This window comes from Tyto alba, unplaced genomic scaffold (genome assembly GCF_018691265.1).
Source record: "Tyto alba isolate M040663 unplaced genomic scaffold, T.alba_DEE_v4.0 Super-Scaffold_8, whole genome shotgun sequence".
NCBI lineage: Eukaryota > Metazoa > Chordata > Aves > Strigiformes > Tytonidae > Tyto > Tyto alba.
This window is the reverse complement of record NW_024881329.1, coordinates 22,925,499-22,939,022: the sequence shown is the minus strand read 5'-3', so window position 1 is coordinate 22,939,022 and position 13,524 is coordinate 22,925,499. Positions and strand designations below refer to the sequence as shown.

Sequence of the window (13,524 nt, the reverse complement as noted above, 5' to 3'; positions counted from 1 at the left end):
GGTGCCCCCTTACAGTCACTTCTGCAACAAGATGTTTGACTCCTGGTGATGTCTTTGATGTATAACTGGGCTTGCATGGGATCCATGCAGTTTTGTCTAGGCTATGCTTGTTGAACCACCTTATTCCATGCCAGATTATAATCTTGAATATTATAAATCTAAATCAAGACTACTCAGTCTCCTAAAATGACATGGAAGAGGCTGACAAGAACTCCCTGAATAACTTGGTTGTTCAGTTTGCAAAGGAGATGATCTTTCTAGCAGATGGTCATGGCTTGGTTGCCTTTGGTATTTTCTCTTGGGTGCCTTCAACCTTGAATATCATTGCTATCTTTCCTTGGTAAACCATGAGACTTCCACTCAATCTCTTCCTTTTGAAAGTTATTTTTCAAGCACAAAACCTAATTTCCTTCAGGAGGGTGTGTGTTTGGTAATACAGACAGTCAGGTCATGCCCTTTTCTGAAGTATTTATACAAACCCAGGATCACAGTTTGGTTAAAATAAGGTAAAACTTCTTCCTGCTCTGGGAAATGAGTTGGGGCTGGAGTATTTCAGATGGAGATGAGGTAATACTCTCTAACATCTGGAGTCTAGACCTCCCTCTTATTGTCTAGGTGGTTAGAGTGGCAGTGCTGCTGGTTCCTTTACAGTGGTGAATGAGCACAGACAAAAAGGGAAAACTGGACATCTGATACTATTAAGCAGAGTAATTTTAATGACAATGAGAAACAGTGAGTAACACAAAGAATAAGTTAGCAAATTTTACAAAAGGGTCTTCAGCAAGGAGAGTGTGTTTGATGTTGGATGAGCCTTTCTTGTTGTGGAAACGGTGGAGTTTGACAGTCCAGACATGTTTGTTGCTCACAGAGTTGCTGGTAAATCATGTTCACTGCCAGATGAGGCACAGCATGAATATATAACAGGAGCTTCTCTACTAGATGTCATCTTTGATGAAGTTTATAGCTGACCAAAGTGGACTCGTCCATGGTGGTTGCAGAAACTCCTATTACTATGGCAATAAAAAGTGGCTGAGAGTTAACTTAAAAAGCACTTTACTCACACCTGGAAAGTCTTGCCTTACTCTGTCAACATGCTGTAAAGGTGCCTCAGTACTTGCTGTAATTTAAGTTGCCCTTTAGAGTAATAGTTGAAGAAACAGGAGGTATTAAAGAGTGTTACATATGGGGTAGTCTTATGCAGTCTGGCATCCCATGTCCTACTGAACTCAGCCAGAGACATGGGTGCTCAGCATTTCTCAGCATCATAAACTTATCCATGAATCCATGTCCTGCATTTCATTTCTTGTTTGCTATTTCTGCTGGTTCAGCGTGGAGAGCAGTTTCAATAGCTGTATCTGTTTCCAAAACGAGAAGAGAAGGGGTAGCCGTACCCAAACCCGTCCAAGTCCCCATACCCATAATAACCCCCATAACCATTCAAGCCTCTGTTCCCATACAGACTCCCAAAGCTTCTGTAGCCATATGGGCTGCCATATCGGTACTGGTCCCGGTAGTAACCATATGGGCTCCCAAATCGGTAGCCATTCAGGCCCCCAAAACCATAGAGGTCTTCATAACCAAATGGTGAATAGCACCCATCATCACAGAGGTCCCTGTAGAAAGTCATCCTTTGTTGGTGCAGGTAACCTGAAACACACACCCAGAAGCAAGATGAATTTATGGGCTGCTGACAGCAGGACGAAAGGCTCAAAGTTCAGACAGAGCTGATGAAATGCAACTCATTCCCACCTGCAGGTCTTTTTCATCCTCCTAACCACCTCATTTATTTTTCTAATCTCCTGAATCCCAAACAACTTTTCTATTTTTTTTTACCCCCTCAACTTTTGAAAATGGCTGACTATAGATGGAAAATATGTTTGTTTTTTTTTTTTTACCGAGGACTAAATTCTCCTACCCCAGAAGTTAGAGAAATTAGAATATATACCAGTTCAAGTACTGATGCTTATTCAGATGAGACCATCAACTGATAACATGCATTCCCTTATCTCCTGTAGTGCTGTGTGCCACTCATTGTGGAATAAACACAAAGCATGCAGTGAAATGGAGGAATTTCCTTCCAGGTTATCTACTTGAAGTAGTAGATGTTTCCTAAAGTTTTTATCTAGAGTTTGAATTCACAAAACCTAGTGAAAATAGATGGGAACTGGAAATTACTAATGGCCAAAATTGTGGCAGTAAACTTCAAATTTTCAGTGCTTTAAAGCCTACTCCTAAAAAAGTAAAGGAAGAGCAAAAAGGTTTCCATGGAGGAATTCCCTGGTGTTGCAGAGAATTTTGTGTTTGAGATTAGCTCCAAAATGACAAGAAACTGCTTATATAATGTCTGTACATATATATAGACACACGTTCTGTATGTCATCTATATATGTACATACCAGTGCCTTTTTTAATATATATATATTTATGTCCATGCACACACAGAGGCAAATATTTATACGAACATAAACATATATACACAGAAATATACGTATATGAGAGAGTAAAGTTAGTATTGACTTACCTGGTTCACCGAGGGGAGTAGCTCGAGAGAAGTGAATAAAATTCTGGAGTTGTAGGTCCATATATATACCTTCTTAAACTTAGGTGATAGTTATACAACATATCTTGTTGCATGCATTATTCCTTCAGTTCATGTAATTGGAGTCAGTGATTTTCATATTTTCAAAGTTTGATGTTATGACACGTGTGTAATACTTCTAGAATTTCTTTCATCTTAAAACAAGAAGAAATGGGCTCAGCGCATTTATAGTAAAATTGCATGGAATTCTTTGTAGTTGGATGGATATGAATAATTTTGGTGAGATGCTTAGACCATTACTGGTTGCGCAGTCTGCTTATAGGTGCTCCATTGGCTTGGCTTTTGCATCTGTGGTGCAACACATAGGGGAGAAAAGGAGTAGGCTTTTCGTTGGTGTGCTGAAACATCGTAGTACTTCTATTCAGCATCATCATGACCTGTATATACTGCCCAGTGATGTTGGTGGGGAACTCTTGCCAGCAACGTTGATTTTTGTCTCAGGTTCTACAACGGCAATTTTGAAGAAATTTTTCAGCTGCCTTATGAATGTTCCCAAATATCTCTTCCTATTTTAAATGATTTTTTTTTCTATAGTTTTTGACTTTTATGAAACATATAATACATCACCTTATTAGGACTTAGAAACAAGAGACCTTGATGTGTCTTGTAAGTGACCATGTTATTAAATCTGGGGGTGTCTTTCAGTGACAAACTATTAATATTTAAATACTGCAACACTTTGCAAATTGAAAACATTAATGAGGGTTTATGAAATGCTTTGGTATTCAAAATTCTGAGGAAGCCTCAACATCCTGCTTGCTCATTATTGCCCTTATTTTATATTCAAATTAATGCCAGAAATTAGGTGAAGGTCATACAAGGAGTTCTGCAGTAAACTCCAGCATTCCTTGCTGTTATACCATATTAGATACATGTACTTGATTCTTTTCAAAGAAATATTAACATGGTTTCTTGGAAAAAAGCATTTAGTACATCTTACAAATTTCTTGTTGTTTATTATTTCCCACACCAAGTTCATACTTGTGTTCTCCACTTTGTTCTGCTGAACTCGCAGTCAAGCCCTCTAGTGAACTAAACTGCTAGTTGTATTTCCATTGAAATAATTTTTTCTGCTCGTGAATCAGCATGACTTTTATTCACCATGACCACTTTGGAGGAATGCAGTTAAGATTTATTTTCAGTTTGTGCCGGTCCTGTTTCCTGAAGTTACTATGTAGTTTAATATACAATAACTAAATAAATGTTTACATTTCCTTTGAACAGGAAGCTTGTGCCATGATGCATCAGAGTTTCTAGATATTTTCAACAGATATTTTCAAACATTTGGGAAGGTTTCCTTTTTTTGCTGAAAATTTCTCTTTCTCCAGTGGCTTTGTGAACATGTAAATGCTTTTGTATTATATGAAAAGAAAATTCAGTTTTGTCAGTGAAGACAATAAAATGATATCAGGAATGTAGTTGGCCCAGAAAATTTTAAGATGAAAGAAACCTGTAATGCATGTGACATGGGAGGCTGGGAACACACTAATAATCCCAAACAATGAAGAAAATTATATTAATTGAAGATATGACGTGTACAGGCAAATTTGTTTTCCAACCAATAAGGCTAGAAACCTTTTGAATGCACAGGGCGTCTTAGATAAGCCAGGCAGGCAAAGAAACAGTATAAAAAGGGCTCAGAACTCTAGGCTTCTCATCAGCTCTCTCACCTTCTCCTCCTCCTGGTGAACTCGGTAAGCTTTTTCTCCATTCAGTCTCTTCATAAGGACTAGAATTTTTGCTTTAGTGATTTATGTTAGGATTGTGGCTTCTCTGAAATTTAAGATTTCTCTGTATCTTGTATATGTGCTTACTGCATTGTAGGAAACTGGAGGGTTTAAGTTTTAAAGCTGAGGGCTGAAACTTTCCTGGTCCTGTTGGTATCTGGTTCCCCAGTAAGGATCGCGGGTTAACGTTAGATCTGCAAAGCTGCCTCCAGCAGACTTAGAGAAGGGTTTCCCCACTGTGCCCTTCAGTGGGTTCTTCCATAAATCCTCTGGCTTATTTTAAAGGAGGTCTTCAGGTATGTTTGGTAGGACAGCAGATGTTCTCATGTGTGCTAATGCTCCATAGTTTCTTGCATGTGTGGTCAGCATTTCCAGATGCCAATGAAAATTGGTGTAAATCACTGAAATAGGATTTGGAGCAAGGGACCCAAAAGCTGAAGTGTGTCATCATGGCAAATATCAGACACGTTAAGCTTTCTTGAAGACTTTCTTGAAGGTTTTGGGAATGTAGATCTCTATGAAAAGCTGATACCCTAAAGGAAATTTAGGATTGTTAACTCCTAACAATAGTCTCTAAGAAAAATCCTGAAACAGCAGCAAGGAAGTTTTGCTCTCTAACAGCTATTTTCCACAGTCAGTGTTTTCACCAATCTCAGTAAGTGAGGAAAGAAATAAAATGGTTTAAAAACAATGGGTAAATGAGAAAATGATAGAAATAGGATGCAAGAAAGAGCTGAGGAATTTCATCATCATTTTATTTTGTCCATGGTCTCATGGGGCCAGTGAAGAAGTCTTTGGGCTTTAAGACTGTTACTGCTGCTGGAACTATTTATTACTTTTGCTTTCCTCCCTGCTGCTGTGTTTCAGGTTTGTCTCCATCGCAGAAAGATGACTTTCCTCCAAAGCCAGTGCGAGGATGACTGCTATTCTCCCTGCAATTACGGGAGCCTGTACAACTACCGGAGCTATGACTGTGGGAGCCCTTGCGGCTACCGGGGCTACGGGGGCCTTTATGGCTACCGAGGCCTCTACGGCTTTGGGGACCGATATGGCTACGGCGGTCTGTACGGTTACCGGGGCATTTATGGCTCTGGGGACTGCTATGGCTATGGGGGTCTGTACGGTGGATATAGGGGCTTCTATGGCTCTGGGGACTGCTATGGCTACCCAGGCTTTTACTCTGGCCGCTATGGCTACCCCTACAGTTCACGCTATGGCCAAAGGTTCGGCTATGGGAGCTGCTACCCCTGCTAAACCCAGCAATCCCTGAAATGAAGATCAACCCAGGTCTGGCAAGCACGGATTGACGGTGAATCTTGGCAACAGCCGTCCCCAACATGCAGAGCCCTGGTGACAGCAGCCACCCTCCACAGAAGATGAGCGCTCTGTGCTGCTGTTGAAGTGCTTGCGATGATTTATCCTTGTTTTGCTTCGTGTCCGCTTGCTCTGTTGCCACCCAAACACTCCTCTCGATGAAAAGCTTGTTTCTCCTTGACACCGCGGTTCTTTGTAAACTGGCTTTTACATTTGTTGCAATGATGTACAAAACATTAACTCTGAATGAATGGTATAGGCAGGGTGTAATATGTCTTTGGGAATGTAGTCTTTCAGTTCTGTATGCCTTTGAAAGTATATCAGCCTTTCACTCATATTAAAAATTATACTGCATCAATACTGTATTTCTGGTTTTATTTTCTCACATGCATTTCTTCAGTATCTTGGAATTAATCAGATCACACAGATTGGGTGGCAAAGTTGTTAACTTTGTGTACTCAAGGATTTGCTTGGAGAGACTTGTCCTCCATGAGCTAAGAAACATAGACTTTTGTAGCTGCAAGAAACTTCAGCTGTATCTCTGGTTATGCATATTTCTACAACTCTGGGCTTTTGCTTGGTGTATTGAAAAAAAAAAAAAAAAAAAAAAAAAAAAAAGGTTCATTTAAAATACTCCAGTGCTGCAGTTGGGCTAATGTGATGTGGTTAAGACACGATCCATCACTGGCTGTGATCTGATATTGAAGAGGTCATAGATAACTGCAAATGTGTGGACTTGTCAGGTTTTTAATTTTGAAAAAAGTTTGTGTTTTGTATATTATCATAGAATCATTAAATAGCCCAGATTGGAAGGGACCTGGAAAGAATAGCATTGAAAGATTAGGGGTTTTCTGATGGAGAAGTGGGAGAAATTTGTCCTCTGCATTGTAAATAATTTGGTAGGAGGAATGGATATCCATTGGCCAGCACTTCCGAGGCACGGCAGCAGGGTGGTTTTGTCTGTCAGTTCAGGGAAGCGTATGCAGAGCCCATGTTTTGGAAGGAAGCAGAGTCACGACTTTTTTGTGCTGACTTTTTTGTTCTCTCATTGAACATTATGGGCAGAGGCCGAGAAGCTGTGGCTGCATGAGGGAGGAAGGTGATGGTACTTTCTTACTGCTTCCTTGGCCAGGGGCAGCTGTCAGACAAGAGCTACCAAAATTCCCTGGGGAGACTGAGTACGGTTTCACTTGTATTTTTTTATTTTTTTAATTAAAGGACTATTTATCTCTCTTTTATTTTTTTTTTTTTTTTTTTTTTTCCCACTTTTCTTTCTATCTTCTAGCTTTTAGTCCCTGGATTTAGTGAATTATTGTAACAACACCTGTAGAAATGGATTTTTTGTACTACCCAGTGTCTGTGTGGAAGATCAAGGCAGTGTTTTGAGTTTTCAAGGCCATCATCAAGACAGGAAAAGCCACCACTTCCTCCCTGACACTTTTTCCATTGCTGTTATGTTTTTCTTTTTATTTATGTTTCACTGCCTGCTAATGAAATTTGACCGTTAAATTGGAATTTGATAGGAAATTGTGACTCTGGAACAAGAAGATTTGAATTTGATTTCTAGGAATAGGACAATATTCTGCTCATGTGAACATTTTTATATACTTGCTGTAGAGACCTAAGACCAATTATTTTCCATTGTAAAACATTTTTATGAAGACTATTACAGCCCTATTACGCTGAAATGTGTTAACCTTAAATCTGGTAATAGTTTCAATTAAATAAAGGTAAGGGAGAAGTTGTGGCATTTCTCAAATTTATAAGGGGTAAAACGGAAGAAAATAGTATATATACTGGGACCAGCTGCTCTGAATGCGGAGGGGTATGAAGTGCTTTGCCAGAACTAGGGATGGAAAGTCCCTTCAGGATGCCACCACTCAATATATTAATGTAAACTAGGGACAGAGGAAAGAAGACAACTGGAACTTATTTTTTTTTTTCTTTCCATGCAGAAAGATTTTAATGCAATAAGAAAAGGAGTTGGCACAGATACAGAAAGATTATAATTTTGGGATACTGGAAAGAGCTACAGAAGATGAGTCATTGGACTATGTTATACAAAACATTCCTTTTTGTTGAAGCTGTGTTGTTCTTCCTTTAGGTACTTGTAAATCCAGATCAAAGGAGAGACAGCTGTAATACTTCTCCAATACACAGTACTGCAGCACCTTACTGGAAGTAGTTATTGAAAATGCAGATGACACAAAAGCTAATTTTGCAGAAGTCCTTTAACACTGCTACAACGACTGTAAGAAGCTTCAAATGAACTGCAGCTCGTTGTTCCCATTGCTGAAAGGGTGTAAAGAGGTTTAAATGCAGGACAATATCAAGTGAGAACTCATAGCTGGGAAAAACGGAAGAAGCAGAGAGAAAGAACATGAAATTTTAGAGAGCAGACAAGCTCCCCATTCTCAGTAACTTTAGTTGCTGTCACAGGGGCTCGGTGCTTCCATAAACGTTGCCTCTGAGATTAGTCATTCATCTTTGCTTGCCGGGTCGGCGTTGATTCTTGTTGCAGGGATATTACTGCTGGGTTTAGCAACAAGGGTAGCAGCACCTGTAGCTGTAGTTGCAGCAGGAAGGGTAGTAGTATCGGGTCGTGCGTGTGGTCCCGTAGCTACAGCAGTCTCTGCGGCGGTACCTGCGCAGGTAGGTGCACAGAGTCCGGTAGCTGCAGGGGGTGCAGCAGCTGTAGGGGCGGGAGCAGCACACGGTCCTGTAGCAGGGTGTGCAGCACACACTGTAGCACGGGTACCTGTAGCAGCAAGACATCACGGTGCGGTGGAGGGAGGCAGGCAAACCTGAAAAAAAAGCAGCAGGTAAAGGGTAGGCTCAGCTTGCAGGGAGCAGCAGCAGTGGTGGCTTGGTGCATGGGTATGGTGGGTTTGGAAAGAAACATTGACCAAATCCCTCAGTCTTTGCATGTGATTTTGGCTTCCGTTTTATCCAGCTCCTTTCTGTGCTCCCTCCTTGTTAGGTTTGACCGGGAGACAGTTTCTATTCTTTAGCTTCTCCTCTTAAAAGTGAACATAATACCCTGTGTTTTTGGACTTTGAATACAGGCGGTTCAGCTTGTAGATATACATCCAAACACACGTCTCTGTGAGTGTTTGGTGTCTAAACTCCCAGCACAGGCAGCTGATTTCAAACCTGATGGCTAATCTGCGGCTCAGGATATGCATGTGTGGGTGTCCTAATGTCTGACCCCAATCCCACACAGCATTTTCAAAAATCAGAAGCTGATAAATTCATTAAAGTCAGCCTCCTTGCCTGGTTTTAATCTTGGCATGCAAACTATTCCTTTTGCTGTGTAACATTGGTTCACTCACTTTGTTAGTGCCAGGTCTAGCAAGGATACTGAAAATACTTTGCTGCCCAGTGAAGAGCTAAGGTTTAAATCTTCTTTTGCTGCAGATCAGAGCTGTTCCAGTGACTTCAGAGAGACTAAAGCAATTAATTTTGACCTGGCAATATTCATTACTGCAACATCTTTCCATCAAAAAGGCATTTCCACTTTGCGTAATATGCAATTCTGCCCATGAACCAGATTTCAGTGTTAAGAATCACCAAGTAAAAAAGAAAAATTCCGTTCCACGTAAGAAGCCAAAGTAGAGCTGTTGCTTTCTCTTATGTGAAGAATTTCTTATTATGCTTCACATCTTATCAATGATATCTGAGTGATCATTCACAAGTGTCCCTGCTTTCTTTACTATACAGGTTAAAAGCATACAGGAGAAAATACTTCTACCATTGTTACCAACTAGAGAATGCTAGTCCCAAGTTAAAGGAATCTCTATGAGAATGGGATCTGAACTTACCAAGTTCACCGAGGAGAGTAAACCAAGAGGAGCAGTGTGAGGAATGTGAGGTTGTGAGCACTTTTATACGTTTTCTTAGGCCTGTGGAAGTCAGTGCAATTCTCCATGTACTTCCCTTGCCTGTTAGTCACAAGCCAAACTTCGGAAGTACATCACCAGTTCAATTACTATAATTGTTTTCCTCCTCATTTAGGACAATTTTCAAATCCTCCGGTGAGGATTGTGATTACACCCTGTTGAGATTCTTTCACCTCAAAACTTTCCAATACAAATAGGTTTCTAGGAATTCACCCAAAGGACAACTGGGTATGAAACTGGAGGATATACAGAGCAGTTCCAGCTACACTGCCTGCCTAGCTGCGGAGTCCATAGACTGTTTCTTTATGTTATACCCCTACAAGGGAGTTGGATACTGCACATTGTGGGGTGACGTGAAGTACCTGAGAAGGAAAGAGGAATTATACTGTGTCCTTAGGGCTTTTACCAACCATTTTGATTCATTTCCGTCACAATTAATAACAGGCGTTCCATTGATTCCTTTAGGTTCTTCTACTGTCTGTAATTTGGCATACACTGCGTGAAGTCCAGGCCAAGGCACGGGATCAATTAAATGCGTATCTGAGCAATGTGTCCAAGACGGTCTTTTTAAATTTTTTCTCTCTCTTTTCTGGATGAAATTATTAGAAAATATCGCTTGAATCAATGTTTCAAGATATTACACACGCATATGAGATATATATATATATATACATATGAGATACATATATGCATATATAGTACTGGGGCAAGTATTGCTGCAGGATCTGGTAGTGCAGAACAAATTGGGTTTCCTGTTGGTCTAGCACAGGGACTGGAGTAGAGAAAAGGGGGAGAGCAGTCTTTTAGGAAGGCTGTGGAAGCCAGAAGGATGGAGACCACGCGTTCCTGACTGGTGGGAAGCAGTTCCTGGGGAGGGTAGGCAGTGAGTCTGCTTGCAGTGAGGTGTCCTACGAAGTCCTCTGCTTTGCAATGGGCTTTAGTAGACTAAAAGGACTAATGGAGTCCTGTAAGTTTCCCACTGCAGAAGGGATTAATCTAAGCTGGGAAAGGAGAAATCACTTCTGTGATTTTTCATGGTGGCACTATCCAGTGAGATACAGCTGCATCTCTGCCAGTCTACACCATGTGAGGATGACGACTGTAATGCTTTAGTTTTAATAAAGAGAAACATTGCTTAGCCCAGGGGTTCCCTTCCCCGTTCTGCTGTTTATTATACAACATTGAGGCATCTTTCGGTAACAAACCATTAATATTTAAATAATACAGACATTGCTAAAGTAAGTCTTTAATGACTGTTTTGGAAAAGCATTGATACCATAAATTCTGATGAGGCTCAGCATTTCTAGAATGTCTGTTATTATCTTCATTTAATATGCAAATGAGGAATGGCTCACTGCAGTGAAGGTCATATAAGTAAGTATTTGTTGAGAAAAAAAAAAGTAAGGCTCTTAACTTTATGTGATGTGCTCTGCTTCCTTTGAGAAGTAAGTGTTAGACAAGGTTGAAAACCAGCATCAATAATATTTGCTGTAAAGTGATATTTATAATTTTTGCTTCTGAATATTCTGCTAACATCAGTGTTAGAGAACTTAATCTACATTTGCTTTGGTGATATTCTGAAAGATTTTTTTTTATGGCATGAGCTGGTGCAATGATGAGGTATAGACTATGCGATTAATTTTTCCTCTCTCCTTTTTGTATATGTATATACATGTAATAGTTACCCAAATAAATGCTGAACTTCTATGAATTTCCTGGTTTTCATTAGTCAGCTGAGAGGAAATATTAAAGGTATAAAATAAAAGTATTTTAGAAGAAGAGGAGAAAATATCTATTATTTTTCTTAAATACAACACTCTGTTTTACAGGCATAAGTAGGAGGCAAAGAAAAGTGGCATAAATTATTTTTGCTGCCTCTGCTACTCTAGCAGCAGGAATTTTTATTCTGTGAGGAAGAGAGGGTACACTAGGTTTTATTTTTAAATGTATATTAGGTATATGCAAGTGTACAAAACATTTTTTTTCCTGTAGCAAATGTTGACATAATTCAAGCTACATACAAGTTTAATATGTTAAAAATAACCCAAATATAGGAATTTTGATTCTCAATTATCTCTAGTCTGAGTATCTGTCCTTCTCTTTTCTATTCTTATATCTCAATTTGATAATTAAAATTGAGGATGACCCAAAGAGTTTTAAGTCAAAATAGGCCCATAACGTTAGGTTTGTCATGCGGAGATGAGAAGAGACTAATGATCCTTGATGTTGAAGAAACCAATTATATTAATTGAAGTTGTGACGCGGGCAGAAAAATTTAGTTTTGTTGCTGTTTGCACAGGTCAGAAGATTGTAATTTCTGAGTGACCAAGCAGTTGCTTGGCCAAGTTTCATGGTGACTGAGGCCATGTCTCTAGCAAACAGCTGAGGAGCACTGAAATGGCCATTAATTGTCCTGGAAAGTTAAACATGTGTATGAGATTTTTCAAAGTTAGCTAACTCTCAAATTTAATATAATATTTTGATGTTCCAAACATTGAAAATCAGAAATTGCTCTTGGAAGTGTGAATTCACTGATGCCTGGACTTCTGTACCTATGAACCAAAGTGATACAAGGAAGGGCCCTAAATAGACTTCAAGACACATGGCAGCATTCAGTAAGTAACTGGGAATATAATTTATAAAAATCTTGTTAGTTATAGAAAGATGGAGTCAAATCCACAGAGGAAAATATATTAAGACATTTAGTTAAGAGCTCTGACTCATGAGAACATTGCAGGTTTTAGCGTGTTGATCCCTATAAAATTTCAATTACTTTTTGTCATCTTCATTTGTCAAATGATTTTTGCTATGTTACTCCTTTATTTGACATATATTTCCAGCTGTACTGTGGTAGAGTTTATATTAGAACTAACATAAATATTTTAAAAGTGCATATTAAAAAGCTTCAAAAAACATTAATGAAAAATGTTGATATTTTCTCGTAAGATGGTTGTTTCTATTTTCTCTTTAACTTTTATCGAGTGCATAGTGATTTCATCTCTTATCACATCAGTAACAAGATTATATAGAAATAATACATATAGCTATAAATACATACAAATAGGATATATTTGTGTGTGTACTAAAAAACCCCATCATTTCTTGAGTTGTGATCCCCTTTTCCTGTTTCTTCTGACAACATGCTATGACAATATTTCTTGAAAAAATTCTAGTAATTTAATTTTTTTGAAATAATGGAGGGTATTTCATATAAGTCTAAATATTTTAATTGTTTTTTTTTTGCATGATATACAAAATTTAAATCTGAACATTTTGAACAACTGGAAAAATAGACTGTACTAAGTGAAAGACAAATAATTTCCAATTTCTTTGTGTTACTCTGAAATAGGAAAGTCTATGATATACTGCATCAACTGATCAACTTCTTCTAAACTTTTAAAACAAATTTATGCATAACACAGAGCTACTTTTAAATAGAAAATTAATACCTTCAGAGTCTGAATTTACACTTCATGACCAGTTGATGGAAACATTGATTTGCATTTTTAGATTGTTATTTCAGATGAGAAAATTTTCAGTAAAAGGATATTAATATAACAATTCAGCACAGTGAACATGAAAAGCCTTTGTTAGCAAGTAATTTGTCTGAAATAATTTTCCTAAAGTACGCAGTGTGTTACTGTAGACCAGAATGGTGAATTTTCAAAGCGCAGTCTGATGGATGTTTCTGTCAGCTGACCCAGGGACTCACGGTCTTGTTTTCTTCAGATTTCTCTTTTGCAGTCTTGTCTGCCAACCTCTTGAATAACCCGTTGAATAAGTGTCTAGGTTCTACTTCATTTCTATGCTCTGTTTTTACATGGATGCAAATTCACATGAACCTCACTTCTGCCAGGAATTGGTCTCACCTGGCACTTATGGGATGAGGCAAGAAACCCTACAGCAATCCCTTCCCTGATGGTCTACCCACCAGGGAAATGTCAGTGCCAAAGTCCATAATTCTGCCTCCTACATGCAGATCGGT

The 13,524-nt window shown here is 38.9% G+C and overlaps 2 protein-coding genes across 2 annotated transcripts; one reads left to right on the top strand and one right to left on the bottom strand.

The window, feature by feature from the left end:
• Nucleotides 1-693: 693 nt before the first annotated feature.
• LOC116960554 (keratin-associated protein 19-2-like) lies at nucleotides 694-2,540 on the bottom strand. The gene is made up of 2 exons (XM_032988287.2): nucleotides 2,522-2,540; nucleotides 694-1,647 (listed from the first exon to the last, which is right to left on the bottom strand). Exon 2 carries the CDS (start codon nucleotides 1,625-1,627, stop codon nucleotides 1,343-1,345), a length of 285 nt encoding a protein of 94 aa, XP_032844178.2. The 5' UTR covers nucleotides 1,628-1,647; nucleotides 2,522-2,540; the 3' UTR covers nucleotides 694-1,342.
• A 1,673-nt stretch (nucleotides 2,541-4,213) lies between these two features.
• Nucleotides 4,214-5,998, top strand: LOC104359400 (keratin-associated protein 21-1-like). The gene is made up of 2 exons (XM_009965145.3): nucleotides 4,214-4,293; nucleotides 5,194-5,998. The coding sequence occupies exon 2, from the start codon at nucleotides 5,215-5,217 to the stop codon at nucleotides 5,578-5,580; it is 366 nt and encodes a 121-aa protein (XP_009963447.1). The 5' UTR covers nucleotides 4,214-4,293; nucleotides 5,194-5,214; the 3' UTR covers nucleotides 5,581-5,998.
• The last annotated feature ends 7,526 nt before the right edge of the window (nucleotides 5,999-13,524 follow it).